General features: G+C 37.0%; 1 protein-coding gene across 2 annotated transcripts in view; it reads right to left on the reverse strand.

Annotated features, from left to right (window-relative positions):
- Nucleotides 1-16,163, reverse strand: part of NELL1 (neural EGFL like 1) — an 835,074-nt gene that overhangs the window by 647,465 nt on the left and 171,446 nt on the right. For both annotated transcript variants that reach the window (XM_019651350.1, XM_019651349.1), the window contains exon 5: nt 11,480-11,576. In XM_019651350.1, coding sequence (XP_019506895.1) covers nt 11,480-11,576 — 97 coding nt within the window. The remainder of the gene's footprint in view (nt 1-11,479; nt 11,577-16,163) is intronic.

Raw genomic sequence — 16,163 nt, forward strand, 5'->3', positions numbered from 1 at the left:
GAGAGAGAGAGAGAGAGAGAGAGAGAGAGAGAGAGAGAGAGAGAGAATGGGTGAGTGCCTGTGTGTTGGCCTCTGTGGAAAGCTCTAGGATGTGATTTCTCCCTGAGATCTCATGTGTTTAGAAACTGCCTGAAGACCCAAGCCACTGAAGCATCCTATAACTCACTGCCATTCACCTAGGCTTGTTCCTTTTTTTTTTTTTTTACCCTCTGAAATAATAACAGCATAATCAGCTTAGAATACATCAAAGAGAAATTGAGTGGTAGTCAACCATCTTGATAATGAAAACCCATGACAATCACAAGATTCAGATAAGCCTATCACTGCTGGCCAGCTATTTTCTCCAATGGATGCAGTTTTGAAGTGAAGCAATCTGCAGCTGAGTTCTGTGTCTCTGACAGGAATTACCTAATGCTAGAGGTTTCTGTGCCAGGTACCATCCTCCGCTTTTTAATCAGCAGCACTATTATTGCACTATCCATAAGGATCCACCAGGGCCCAGAAATGAGGTTTGACAAGTGGGGAGTTGTTGCTTTTACTTTGCCTGTGAAGCAAAGTATTAATATTTAAAATAGAGAATAATAGTATTTTAACCTGAAAACACATAATAAGCATTTTTAGTTCTGGAGCAATAAAGCAAGTGTGGTTCTCGGACCCAAGAGGCACCTTCTACAAGATAAATATGAAAAGCCTAGCGATGTGCTGACTCTCACCTGAGAAGGGCTGAATCTTTTACAGGGGTGTTAAATTGATGGAGAGAGTTTCTGTAATGAGACACTGACATATTTTTCCCTACCTAAGCCATCTCATCTCACCAAAGGAGAGCCAGAAACACTGGTGGGCACATAGGATTCTAGGGTGGAGATGTGTTTGGAAAGGTTCCCTTCTAAAGAACCATTGGACAGGGCTACGCCTACTGGGGAGCAGAGAGATTCACACTGCTCCCTACTGAGTGTGTGGAAACGCCACTTCCTCTGGTGCTTCTCACTGGGACCACCTGTACCTTTGGACTGGAGCCCAACAGTCTGTCCCCTCCATGGGACATGGTGCAGTTAAGTGAAATGTCTCCACCCTCTAACACAGTGACTGGTACATGGTAAGCAAGAACCTATTGTCTAACTGTTTTTGTTTGTTTGTTTGTTTGTTTTTAGCTGAGCCATCCTGCTACCTGTTGGCAGCTCAACGGCTGCTCAGCTCGGACTGGACTCGAACCGCTGTAACTGTTTTTTGAATGAAAGTTTAAATGAATGAGCAAAGACGGAAATAAAAAAATTTCTAAGCTTAAATCCCATTTCCATCACTTAGAAACTATGTGAGACTGGCAAACAGCTAAATCTCTGAGTCCCACTACCTGATTTATACACTAGAGATAATAATAGCTATCTCATTAGGATTCTCTGAAGGGGAAATGTAATTAACTGAGATAATGTATGTACGGCTGCATAACACAAAGCATTCGATAATTGTTGGTATTTTCTCATATCCCTATAAACCCACCTCTACAGCACAATGGCTGTCCAAGTCTAAGAATATCCTTTGTACTTCCTGTCTTCATCGGGTATTTGGGCTCTTAAGCCCAAGGTTCCTTACATCTACAAAGAATCATACACTCATCAAGCTAGAATAGATAATAGGAATAACTTTTCTCCTTCTCTTAATCACAAACCCAAAACAGAAGTACCTAAAAGGGAGGTAAAGTGCCTATCATTTCTACATAGTATAGCATTGAGCACAGAGAGCATTAAATCCTAAGAAAGGGAGGGGAGGATGCATATTGGAAAACGCTATGGGCCAGGTACGCTTAATGTATATTCTTATATAATCTGCATTACCTTTAGGAGAGGTATCTTTGCCACTTCACAAATAAGAAGGAAGATTCAAAACTGGTTTATTCGTTCATTTTAAGAATACAAGTTCTGCCAATTAAGTTTGTGAACTCACCCTAGAAAAAGTGCTACATACCTCATTGCTGAATATCACTATAGTCACCTTCGAAGTACTCCCCTTGGGAAGCTATGCACTGATGCCAGAGCCTAGTCCACCCTTCAAAGCAAGTTTGGAACTCTTTTTCTGGAATGGCCATCAGAGCTGTCATAAGATTACCCTGGATGCCCTGAATGTCATCAAAATGTCTTCCTTTCAATATTTCCTTTATCTTTGGGTAAAGAAAGAGGTCATTGGGGGCCAGATCAGTGGAGTAGGGAGGGTGTTCCAATATAGTTATTTGTTTCCTGGCTAAAAACTCCCTCACAGACAGTGCCATGTGAGCTGGTGCATTGTCATGATGCAAGACCCATGAATTGTTGGTGAATAGTTCAGATCATCTAACTTTTCCATGCAGCCTTTTCAGCACTTCCAAATAGTAAACTTGGTTAATTGTTTGCCCAGTTGGTAGAAGTTCATAATGAATAATCCCTCTGATATCAAAAAATGGTTAGCAACATTGTTGCAACAAATTCACGAACTTAATTGTCAGACCGTGTACATATATACATCTATATACCAGGGGTGCCAAAAAAATGTATACAAATGGATAATTTGGCCAAAATTGCTCAAGCAGTAGTTCACCATAATCAGAAGTGTCTAGACGCTAATGGTAATAAGTACTTTGAGCACCTCCTGTAACTGCAAAAGTCAAACGTGACTTGTATGAATTCATCTTTTGTTACTGGTATATGTTGAGTATTACAATTTTAATACAATTTTCCTTTCTTAAAATGTGTATACATTTTTTGGCATCTTCTATATATATGTATTATATATGTATGAATTATCATGCTGAAAAATTATGACATGCTCTTTTATTTTGATTATTTATGATGTACAAAAAAATTGAAAGCAAAATATAGCAAAGAACTGTAAATGCTAAGAAAACAATATTATCACTATAGTTGAAGCCTTGGGTGCCCATTCCTAATAAAATTCCCATTCCCTCCTTTCAGAAGTAAACTATTCTAAATTTATGCTAATCCTGCCCATTCTTTTATTTTTTTATTTATGTGGGCATATAAATAAACAATATATTGGATTATTTTGCATTTTTAAACAAAATTTTTAATACCATAATTACATCCTCCTTCATGCTTTTTCACTCATTGTGTTTGCAATTCATCAATTTTTATTTAATTTCAATGATTTCAGTGTTTATTTGTATGATTCTACAATAATTTATTAAAATATTCTCCTATTGATGGACAATAATTTTTCCCCAAGTTTTTGAAATTATAAGAAAAAATGCTCCTATGCTAACGATTGTACATATCTTCTTGGATACATGACCAAGAGTTCTTCAATTGTAGAGAAGTTGAGTTCCTGTATCACAAAGTATGCACATATTCAATTTTATACAGAAACTCCCCAATTGCTTTCCTTAGTGGTTGTACCAATTCAAGTTCCCACCACAGTGGCTCAATTAATTCCCCACACTCACCACTTTCAGATTTTTTTTTTGAGTCTCCTGACAAATGGGTAAGAAATGGTATTTCATAATGGCTTTAATTTGCATTTTTCCAAGATAACTATTGAAATTGAATTCTTTTTAATTCCTTCATTGACTATTCAAGTTTCCACTTTAGGAAGCTTACCTTTTATATTTTTTGACTGATTTCTTATTTAGTTATGAGAATCTTGCTTATAGAATTGGAGAATTTTTAAACGGATATTATTTCTTTGCTAATTGATACTGTTGCCAAGATCATCTTTGATAAACATTTCATTTTATATATTCAATTCACCAATATTTTCTTTAATCATTTTACTGTTTTTAATCTTGCTTAAGAAATTCTTTTCCACCCTGGGATCATGAAGATATGTTCCTATGTTGGCTTCTAAAACTTCCAAAGTTTTTTTCACATTTAGGTATTTAATTCAATTGTAACTGTAACTGATTTTTGTGTGTGGTGTCCAAATACATATTTGAAACTTTTCCAACACTATATATGAAAATCAATTACATCAAGTAATATAGTGTATATGAAATATTTAAATAACTGGTTTTCCTAACCATTTATTGATGAATACATCCTTTTTCCATTGACCAGAAATGTTACTTCAGTAATGTATCAAGTTTCTAAGTTTCCACATATAGTGAAAGAGTCTCCTGGCCTCTCTCCATTCTGTTCTCTTGGTTCATGTGTCAATCCTTATACTGATAGAACACTCTATGTTGATTGAATAACTCTATAAGAAGTTATAGCTTATATTTATAGTAAGATATGTACATCTAAAAGAGAAAGTCTCTCCTTTTACTTTTTCAGAATCATCTTCATTATTCTAAAGTCTTTCACGTGAGTTTTAGAATCAGTTTATAGATTCCATCAGAAAAAAAAATTCTGTTGAGGATTTATTACAAGTTCATTGAATCTAGAGATCAATTTGGAAAGAACTGACATTTTTGTTATTTTTAATCCTTCTTCTCCAAGAATATGGTATATGTCTCCCCATTTAAGTCTTCTTTAATAATTTTTTAAAATGTTATAATCTGTTCCATAATTCTCATGAATATATTTTGATTTGTTCTTAAGTACTTTATACATTTTTGATATTATAAATAAAATATTGTATTTAACTGTATTTTTGTTGCTGTTGCTGCTGCTACTTTTCTTCAGCAATGTGATTAATTTTGTATTTGGTTTTTATATCCAGCAATCTATCTGAACAATCTTGGTAAATCTAATAATTTGTGCATCTCTGTAGTCAATTACATAATTTGGGAATAATTATATTTTCCTTATTTATAATCCTTAATTTATTTGTTACTTGTATTTATTTATTACTGTAGGTGCTAGAAGAACCTACAGTGTAATGCTGAAAAGAAACAATGGTTATAAGGATTCTTGTATGATTCCTGATCTTAACAGGAATTCTCTTAATACTTAAACTGTGAGTATGATTTTTTTTTTGTGTGTGTGTGTGTGTGTGTGTGTGTGTGTGTGTCTTCTTCAATTTTTTTTTAATTTATTTTTTTTATTGTTAGTTTCAGGTGTACAGAACAATACAATAGTTACCCTTTTCACCCTCACCAGGTAACAACCCCCCTCCCCCCATCTATTGCCCTCCCACCCCTGATATCATGCTTATCTATTACAATTCCATTGAATCCGTTCCCGCTCTCTACTCCATGTCCCAAGACTATATGTATATATATAGTTATAGTTGACATACAGTATTATTCAACATCAGTTTCAGAAATACAATGCGGTGGTCAGGCCTCTACATCGACTATGAAGTGGACTCCCCAAAATGATGGGTCCATCTGGCCCCCTAAGAAACTCAGAGACACAGAGGAAGAACTGAGGGTTGTTAGTTGGGAGGGGGTGGGGGTGAGTATGATGTTTTTATGTATGTTTATTTATGGACTCTTTATCAGTTTAATGAAGTTTCCTTCTATTCCTATTTTGCTAAGAATATTTTATCATGAGTCAGTATGGAATTTTTTCTCCTTTTGTTTACTGTGGTGAATTATATTAATAAATTTATGGATGATAAAAACAGATTGGCATTGTTGAAACAATCAACTCGGTCTGACACACATACACACTGCTACATTCAGTTTGCTAATTTTTTTTTTTTTTAGAATTTTTAATCTAATCTGTATTCAAAAGAATGTTGGACTACACAATTCCTTTCCCATACAGTTTTTGGTAGGGAATCAAGGTCACACTATTCCCATGAATGATACGGGTAGCATCCTCATTTATTTTCTTCTCTGGTAGAGTTTATGTAAGACGAAAATTATTTCCTTGGCTATGATAGAACCCCCTGTAAAATTGTCTCAACATAGTGGTTATTTGGTGGAGAGACATGGTAGATTGCAAAAATGGTTACAATCGTTTGCTTCTTGTTGGACTGTTGCCCTGTGCGATGGGAGTTTGCAGCATATTCCGTAAAAAGGTGAAGCCTACTTCCTATACTCTTAAATCTGGTCTTACAACTTGCTTTTACCAATATTATGCAATAAAAATAATGTGCAAGTTTCAAGCCTAGGCTTTAAAAGGCTGTGAACACTTCTGGTCCAGCTCTGTTCAGTCACCATATAAAGAAGCTTAGGCCAGACTACCAGAAATTAGAGATTACATGAAGTAGAGATGAGACATCCCAGCTAAGGCCATTCTAGTACTGCCAGTCTTCAGAAAAATGTAGCAGCTAGTCAAAGATGCATGAGTGAACCCACTGAGAAAACAAGAAACATTCAGTTAAGCCTACTCCAAATTGACAACTCACAAAATTGTGAAGTAAATGGTTGCTCTTTCAAGCCATTAAGTTTTGGTATGTATCAAAAGCTAACTGGTCCAATAGATTTCAAATCATGAATTCTTCATCATACTTTATTGATTTTTCATTCCTTATGTCCATTTTGATAATTTATGTATTGTTAGGAAACTGTCCATTTTTCTCTAATCTTCCAATTTATGGGCATATTATTAATACATGATTCATTACTATTGCTTTAATTTTTGCAGCATTTTATATGCTTTTTTCTTTTTACTGTTTTTATGCCTTCTCTCATTTTTTCTTGCTCAAACTTCCAGATTTCTCTTTTTGAATGACCAAATTTTGACTTTCTTGATTTTCTCTATTGTATCCTAATCATTATATTATCAATTTCTGTTCTTATATGCTTATGTATTCATGTCTTTTACCTTTTTTGGATCTTATTTTCATTTTCTAACATCTTAAGTTGGATACTTTACTCATTAAATTTCTCCCTTTTCTGTCTTTGTAGCATACAACTACTTTGAACAACTCCTATTCTATGGCAAGCCCTTTTACTCTCTTAGTCATGTGTTTTTGAAAAAAAGCTCCAAATTTTCATTTAATTGAATATATATCAACCTTTGTTTTGTGGTTATTACTTTTACCTCTTATTTGAGAAATATTTTTCTTACATCAAGGTCATAAAGATGTTTTTCTATGCTATCTTTTTGAGCCTTACTGGTTTGCCTTTCATATTTACATCTATAATCCCCTGGAATTGATTTTGCAGATAGCTTGAAAGAGAAGTTAAAATTATCTATTTCCCCATTGATGTGCATTTGACCCAGCACCCTGTAGGGAGAAAAGCATCCTCCCCCAGGATGCTGAAACACCCCAATGTATACTTTCAGATTATGTGTTATGTGCATGCAGCTTTAGAATTGTTTATCATTAGGTGGTAAACTTTTTGGTCTTTATGTTTGATATGGCCTGAGATTCTAGAGCTTTCTCATATTTAGTTTGGCCTATTTTTTTTCCCTTCTTTTTTCCGCTTCACTATCAATATTTATGAATCCCTATTTTTTAATTGTTTCAATATAAACAACATATATCAGAATTTGAGTTTTATAAATCCAATATAATACTCTGACTTTTGACTAGAGTATAAATCACTTAAATTCCGTAATAAATATTGTGAAATGGAAATGATGTCTACGGTGTTTTATTAAACATTTTTTCTCTTCTTGCCTTATTTTGGGTTTATAGAACTCTTTAAAAAGTCCCCTCACTCACTCATACTTAAATTTGGGAATTAAATACTGTATCTATTATTTCAGTGTTGGTTTAATTTTTTTTTTTTAAGATTTTTATTGGGGAATTGGGGGATGGGAACAGCGTTGGGGAATTGGGGAAGGGGAACAGACAAGTTGCTGTCCTTTTGTTCTTCAGTCTAGTTGTGGAGGACGCTTCACTGGCCCAAGTTGGCACCATCATTGCGCTCTTCCCGGGTGAGGCAGATCAGTCGCAGGCTTCTGGACGCTGCTCACCGCGGCTGCTGGCCGCTCACGCTGGCTGCTGGCTACACACAGTAGCCCATAACAACCCAATGCAGCAGTGGCTGCAGCCTATGCCATCGCCGGCAACTCACGGCTGCCCAGCTCCAGGTTGAGCTGTTGTTCAGCATCTTAGCTGTAGAGGGCAGTGTCACTGGCCCTCATATGTGGGATCCGAACCGGGGCCCTCTGGCATCCCAAGCCAGCTCTTAACCAATGCGCCACTCAGCTGGCCCTGGTTTAAATTTTTAACAAGCAAATTTAGAGTCTAAAATTAATTAGTTTCTCTATTCATTTTCTGACCAATACAAGGCCTTATAACACTTTAAATTAGATCATACCCTATTTTCATTTTATTGTTGTCTAACATTATGAATTTTATTTTTTTCCAAAATTAGGCCCTATTATTATTTAATCAAACAATGATTATCCAAGTTTGTGCATGCTCTCAACAATTTATTTATTCACCAGTTCTCCTTGCACTATATGTCTTTCTTCTAGGAAGTTTCTTTAATGAATGTCTATTGGTCATAAACAGAGTTTTGTTTATCTATAAATTCTTTATTTTATTCTCATTCTCAAATGATAATTAAGCTCGATATATGCAACAACATTTGGGAGTTATTTTCTCAAAACTTTGAAAACGTTTATTATGTTCAGTCTTCTGCATTTACTGTTTAAAAGCCAGCTGTTCAATCTATGTTATTCTTTTGTGGAAAATTTGCCTTTTCTCCTTGGCTACTTTTAAGACATTCTCCGTGTCTTTGGGATTCTTCTATTCCACTAATATTTTTAGGTGTGGCTGTCTTTCTATTATCTTGATTTGTATAATAGATTATTAAATAGTCAAAAATTCTTCCCCTCCTTGCATCCATATCCTTGCAATGCAATATTGCAAAATAGTCCTTCGAGAGATGGAGTCTATACAAGGCTATAGTAATCAAAGCTATATGATACTGGCATAAAAATAGACACACAAACTAATAAAACAGAATCAAGAAAACCCCTTCCGCACCCTCCCCCCCAAAAAAATACCCTTGTATATATGGTCAACTAATATTGGACAAGGGAGTCAAGAATATTCAGTGGGTAAAGGACAGTCTCACCAATGAACGGTGCTAGGAAAAATGGATATTCACATGTAAAAGAATGAAACCAGACATCCTATTTTACAACACTCACAAAAATTAATTTGAAATGGATTAAAGACAAACAAAAGATCAGAAACCATAAAACTTACAGAAGAAAACAGGGAAAAAGCTCCCTGACATTGATCTTGGCAACAGGTTTTTTTGTTTGTTTGTTTGTTTTTGGATATGACACCAAAAGTAAAAATTAATAAGTGAGACTACATGAAACTAAAAAGCTTCTATATAACAAAGGCATCAACAAATGAAAGGCAATTGACTGAATGGGAGAAAGTATCTGCAAATTGTACATCTGATGAGGGATTAATATCAAAAATATATAACTAACTCATATAACTCAATAGTAAAAAAAAATCTGATTTGAAAATGGGCAGAAGACCTGAACATTTTTCTAAAGAAGACATGCAAACAGCCAAAAGGCACATGAAAAGGAGTTCACTGTCACTAATTATCAGGTAAATGCAGATGAAAACTACAATGTGATATCATCTCGTGACTGCTAAAATGACTATCATCAAAAAGACAAGAGATAAGTTTTTGTGAGGATATGGAGAAAAGGGAACCTTTGTGCACTGTTGGTGGGAATGTAAATTCATACAATCACTATGGAAAGCAGTATTGAATTTCCTCAAAAAATTAAAAATTGAATTACCATATGATCCAGCAATCCACTTCTGGGTAGATTCATATTATACTGGGTAGATAACTAAAGAAAACAAAATCACTACCTCAAAGAGATATCTGCACCCCCATGTTCATTACAGAATCATTCCAAATGGCAAAGGCATGGAAATGACCTAAGTGTCTGTCAACAGATGACTGGATAAAGAAGACATGAGATAGATATATGTGTGTGTATAGTGTGTGTGCATGTGTGTGTGTGTGTGTGTGTGTGTGTGTGTGTGTGTGTAATATTCAGCCACAGGGAAGAAGATCCCACCATTCGCAACAACATGAATGGATCTTGAGGGCATTATGAGAAATAAAAAGTCAGATAGAGAAAGACAAATACTGGCTGATATCACTTATATGGGGAATCTAAAAAGCTGAACTCGGGCCGGCCGAGTGGTGGCATTGGTTAAGAGCTGGCTTGGGACACAAGGGGGCCCTGGTTCAGATCCCACATATGAGGGCCAGTGACACTGCCCTCTACAGCTAAGATGCTGAACAACAGCTCAACCTGGAGTTGGGCTGCCTTGAGTCGCTGGCGACAGCATAGGCTGCAGCTCCTGCTACCGTGGGTTGCCATGGGCTACCGTGAGCGGCCAGCAGCCAGCGTGAGCAGCCATCCAGAAGCCGGCGACTGATCTGCCTCGCCCAGGAAGAGCGCAATGATGGTGCCAAATTAGGCCAGTGAAGCAACGTCCTCCACAACTAGACTGAAGAACAAAAGGACAGCAACTTGTCTGTTCCCCTTCCCCCCAATTCCCCAGTGCTGTTCCCATCCCCCAATTACCCATTAAAAAATCTTTTAAAAAAATAATAAATAAATAAATAAATAAATAATAAAAAATATATAAAGCTGAACTCATAGACATGGAGAGTAGAATGGTGGTTGTTAGGGGCTGGGGCAGAGAGGAATGGGAAAAAGTTGGTCGAAGGGTACAAACTTCCAGTTATAGTATGAGTAGATTCTGGGAATCTAATGTACAGCACAGTGATTATAGTTAATAATGCTGTATTATATGCTTGAAAGTTGCTAAGACATTATATCTAAAGTATTCTCACCACAATAAAGAAACAGTAATTATGTAATGTGATGATGGTAATATTAGTTAACCCTGTGGTAATCATTTTGCAATATATGTGTATCATAACAACCCACTGCAAACTTTAAACTTACACACTGTTATATGTTAACTTATATTTCAATAAAGTTGAAATAAATAAATAAATAAATAAATAAATAAATAAATAAGGAATGAAGTTTCTAAATTTCTGGTATGGGCAGACATCCCTAAGGTTTTCGTTTCCCTCGGTATATTTGGCCTCTCTTCATATAGTGCAGTGATGAATCTTTTCAAAAGATTTTGTTCCATTATATCCAGCATTTATAGGCATTTTATAGGCAGGAGGATTTTTACAATATCTAGTCTACCATATTGCCAAAAGCAAAACTCTGCCATTCTACTGAATGAAGAACAAGACTATCTTAAAATTTCATGTTTTTTAACTTCTTCAATTCATTTTATCATGGTATCCTCCTATTTCTATGAAGTACAACACATATTGTATTATCCTCTTTATATACAAGAAAACCAAAGCTCATTGACATTGAGATCTGTTTCCTATTGTATATTGTACACCAAACTAATTTAACATACATTCTGAGAATGGAAACCAATTTAAAGGCTACCTTAAGTCCCCCAGAATTAGGTTAATGAGAAACCTTTGTAGGATCATTTACATTCTACATCATCCATACTGGCTGTAGAGTGAACTTTGTGACCTTGGGCAAGCACTTAACTCTCTGCCTAACAGAGAGTTTCCAAGCACCTACTTCATAGCATTATGAACATTGAATGATTCAATTCATGTCGAGTACATAAAAAAGCAAGTGCAAAAACAGAAAGTAGTCCTTACTTTGAATAAGCCATGCTTTTGGTTGCGCTGGCCAAGCCATAAATTGCTTCCTGGGGGAAGGTTGGTTTCAGGAGGGTCTATCACACGTTCATAAATCCTGTAAGAGCAAAGAACATAGTTACTGATAGAGAGACTCAAAGCACATGCTGTCTGAAGTACTCATGGCAATAGCTGCAGCTGCAGAGATGGAGCCAATGACGTGGGATGTTTTAAATGACAAGTAGGTAACATGAATATAAAGATCTGTCTGTTGACAACACATGGTGTTGCTTCACCTGAAGTTCCCTGGGTGAAATTCAAAACTGGCCCCCATACACAGTGGGCAAAGTGAGATTGAAGAAAGAGGCAGACAACTCGAGATTGGTGGTTGGCAGCTTTAATAAGCAAGGGAACTTACCTACGAAGCGTGTCTTGGGCGGCCACAAGAGGAGCAGATCTCCACACCTGCCCACCAGAATCTGAAGTTTATTCAGAGGCTCATCTTATATGGGGTTCGTACACGTATACAGTCCAGACGGTCTTACTACCACACTACTCTCTCAAGGCTACATCCTTGAGTGACTTCTAATATGGGAACAATGGACACTATGTACATTTCAAAGGTGGGAGGGGGTGAGGTGCCTCCCAGTTGCCTGGGTCCAGTTTGCAGCTCACCCAGCAGTCACATCCTTTCAGTGACCTCCTCCAACACTTGGGCAAGTTCGCTGGGCCCCTCCTGGCTTTCTACCTTCACCCTTTGAGCAGGGGAAGGAGGAAGAGGGGAGCATTTATAATTGTCTACTCTGAGCAATGCACTTTCCACCCTGTGAGTAAAGTAGCTTTTATCCACATTACAGGTAAGAAAGCTGAGGTTCAGGGACTATAAGCAGGTCAACCAAGGGAAGACAGTCAGGAAGTAGTCGAGTTGGGATGAGAATCCCCAGCTGCCTGGCTCCAAAGCCCATTACTTTACTTTCCCTCTACTAGTCCCTAGCTTGGTTTATTTAGCTGCTACTCATTTCTACAGTAACCCACTGAACCTCTCTAAACGAGTGAGTAGCAGCTGCCCAGATGATCATATGCTTAGTCTAGAAGATCAAGTTACTGACATCATCATCCAGTCAACAAATATTGATTCAGCACTTTTTATTCCCTGACCTCCACACAAGGCAACAGCAGATACGGCAATAAAACAGACATACAAAGTCCTGCCCTCATGGAGCAAAAGTAAGATAAACTCTGCACGTGAAGAAATTCTTCAGATGCTCTATTTTCATATATGATATATGAAGATATATAACTAATACGGAGGAGACAATAGCTCCAGAATCTTTGAAGGTACCTACTGAACAATTTAATGATCTCCACTGTCCTGCCCTACCACGCCCCAGTTAGTCAAACATCTTTAGATTTGTGCTTTCCTCAGAAATAGTACTTGCAACCACTTTCTGATCACGGGCCTCCACCTCACCCCTGGCAAGGACCTCCCAGCACCTGAGACGAGGAAGGATGAGAACTGAACGTGTCCTTAGATGCTCAGAAAATCCTGAGTGAGGTGAGACAGAGTAACCGTCTGTGAATTTCAATGCCTCATGATGGCACTGTCCATTCCTTGCATTTCTGTCTTTGCTCAGAAGAGCTGCAGGAGGAGTGATCTCCAGGTAGGTCCAGAGATCTACCAACTAACCAGTCGTCTTTGCTGAGATGGAGCTGACTGCCTCCTGCCAGAGGGTGAGGTATTCCTCCCGTGGCTCTCAAGAGGAAAGTGTGGGAGAATTGAAAGGTTGTCAGATTGTATTGAGGCAAGTGAATGACTGCGAGACTCTGGCAGCCAGGAGCTATCACACCACAACCTTATATCTTAGCCACTTCATCCATTACTCCCCTGTTTCCCACTGGAAACCTGCTGTTTCCTAATAATCCAGGCAAGGTATTCAACTGACAAAGCTCTAAATATATAAGGTCCTTCTCTACTAATTATCTTTCCATTATAAATGGAGGCTTAAGGCATAAGCAAAGAAAAACAAATTCCCTTTAAAAAGACAGGATTTGTTTTCTCCACAGGAATTCAACCATTTTTTTGTCTGTTAGAATGAACCATTTTAAATAAAAGTTTGTCAAAACTGCTGTAACACAAGAACCTGCTATATACTTCCTTAAAAAAAAGTTTTTTCCAATATTAGGGAATAATTAGAAACAAGACAAATTTACAACATAAGAAAGATGTATACATTATAGATCAGCTTGATAGAATTTACTGTAGTTATTAAGAGTGAGAAATATGCAGGTTGTGAAATATGGGAAAGCACACAAAATAATTTTCACTGGAGGAAAGTAGAATGCACAATTATTTACGCACTATAGAGATAACGATGCAAAAAATATGTTCAACGTCGGGGAATTTCCGAGAAGGCCAGAGAGAAACAGAAATTACTATGTTTAAGTGAAGAGGCAGAAGCATAACTTTTTATAAGGTTGTTTTGCTAATGAATTGAAATGTTGTCAAATTATTTACAGATCTTAACCTTCATTTAAAAATATTTGCATCCGTCAGAGTGAGAGGAGCGTTCAGTTCAAACCCTTTTTGGTTTTCAATATGCTAAGAGGTGAGCTTAATGAGCAGCGTAGAGTAGGCCCTTCATCAATGTTTATTAGGTGCAAGAATAAAAGAAGGAACAATCGAAAAGATCAACTCCCTACCCTGCCACATCTCCCACAAGCATAATAACTCCTTGTGACTTAGCAATAGTTGAGGAAGCAAACATCTGAGGCCCACTATCAGCTAAAGCAGGGCAGTGACCCACAGCCCCAGTGTTAAAGGGGCGTCCTGATTTCCAGTGTTACACAGTCCCTATCGGGAGCCCTTCCTGGTGCCAAAGAAAGTTGGAGGGCTGCTGTCTCCTTGACAGCCCGGCCAATTTGCTCCAAGAGGCAGTCCTCACTAGAGAAGTCCATACAGCAAACAGAATCAACAAAATGGATCCAGATACAGCAAAATGAGGAGACTTTAAAAACTTAGTATTAAAAAAATAAAATAAAAATCCACACAGAAGAAATCTAATCATGAGGAAATATCAAACACGATTTGAGGAACATTTCTCAAAATAACTCCCCGTGCTCTTTAAAATGTCAATGTCATGAAAAACACAGACAGATTGAGAAACAGTTGCAGATTAAAGGAGACCAAAAGGACATAAAAATTATATACAAGACAGGATCCTGGATTGAATTTTGGAGCAGGGAAAAAAAAAATCCCATAAAGGACATTAATGGGAAAATTGGTGAAATTTGAATAGGAGCTGTAGATTATACAATAATATTATATTGATGTTTAATTTCCTGTTTTTGAGAATTGGATGGTATATATGTAACTGAATGCCTTGTTCTTAAAAAATACATACTGAAGTATTTAGCAGTAGAGAGTCATGATATTTCCAACTTATTCTCAAAGGGTTCAAAATAACAACGTGTGTATATATAAATACATACATATGTAAACACACATTATTTAGAGAGAGAGAGAAAGAGCAGAATCTGGGCAGAGTATATGATTGTTCTTTGTACCATTCTTAAAATGTTTCTATAAAATTAAAATTATTGTAAAATAAAGTTTTAAAAATAGAGTAAAAAGCAAAAAGGTCTATAATGTAAACTAAAAATACACACATGCAAAACAATTTTATATTTATATCTATTAGCCAAGAATGCATACAAATTTAAAGACTTCCATAAAATATGTGATAGTGTTTTCCTAAGGAAGAGGGAATGGTGAAGGGGGAAAAAAATGAATGAATGCATGCATGAATGACTGAATTACACAGAGTAATACCAATAATACAATAAACTAAGAAATAGGACTACCACATTTATATCCCTGTACCAAAATGCCAGACACATATAATCAGAATCTTGGGGGAAATGCTTCTGAACCCTAGGGCACAGTTTAGGTGCACTGGCTCATGGAAATGGACAGATAGGGCACAGCAATCTGTCACTTACATCTAGTATCACCTAAGTCAAGTCAAACGAAAAGTCAAAGCTAATATAGATGACATGAATTGGGATAACATAGATTTGGGTTCATGTTCCAGTACTGCATTCTACTGGAAACGCCTAGGTTTCCAGTGTAGTCAGGAAATGGAACCTTCTAATGTTCCAGGATTTTGGTTAATGGCATTTCCCTCACATCAACAAATATCTAACTGTCTACAATATGTGTGACACTGTGTTGCTATGGGGACACACACAGGCCAAATGAATATGCTAAGTCTTTGCCCTCGAGTCAAATGCCTGAGGCAGACAGACAGACAGCATGCATGTACATACCCTATAATTCAGTAAGTACAGTGATCTATGGAGGCAGACGGGAAAGAAAACACAATTCTGTCTGCCATAGAGAAGACTTTCCAAAGCCAAGGACACTAGAGCTGAGTTTTGAATGAAGAAGGAAGTGAAGCTGACAGACATAACAGCAAGGCCTTACACAGCCATTAGTGTGCACCAAGCATTGTACTGAGGACTTCCCATATATTAGTTCACTTGATCGTCACTTCACCACCATCTGGAAGGTGATCTTGGCTCAGCAAGGTTAAATAATGTGTCTGTGGTTAGGCAGCTGGCAAAGGGCAGAGCTGGGATTTGAACCCAGACATCCAAATCTATGCTACTCACTCAGATCAATTAAAATCCCTTTGCTCATCAGGAA

The sequence above is a fragment of the Hipposideros armiger genome, unplaced genomic scaffold (genome assembly GCF_001890085.2).
Source record: "Hipposideros armiger isolate ML-2016 unplaced genomic scaffold, ASM189008v1 scaffold_159, whole genome shotgun sequence".
NCBI classification, from domain to species: domain Eukaryota; kingdom Metazoa; phylum Chordata; class Mammalia; order Chiroptera; family Hipposideridae; genus Hipposideros; species Hipposideros armiger.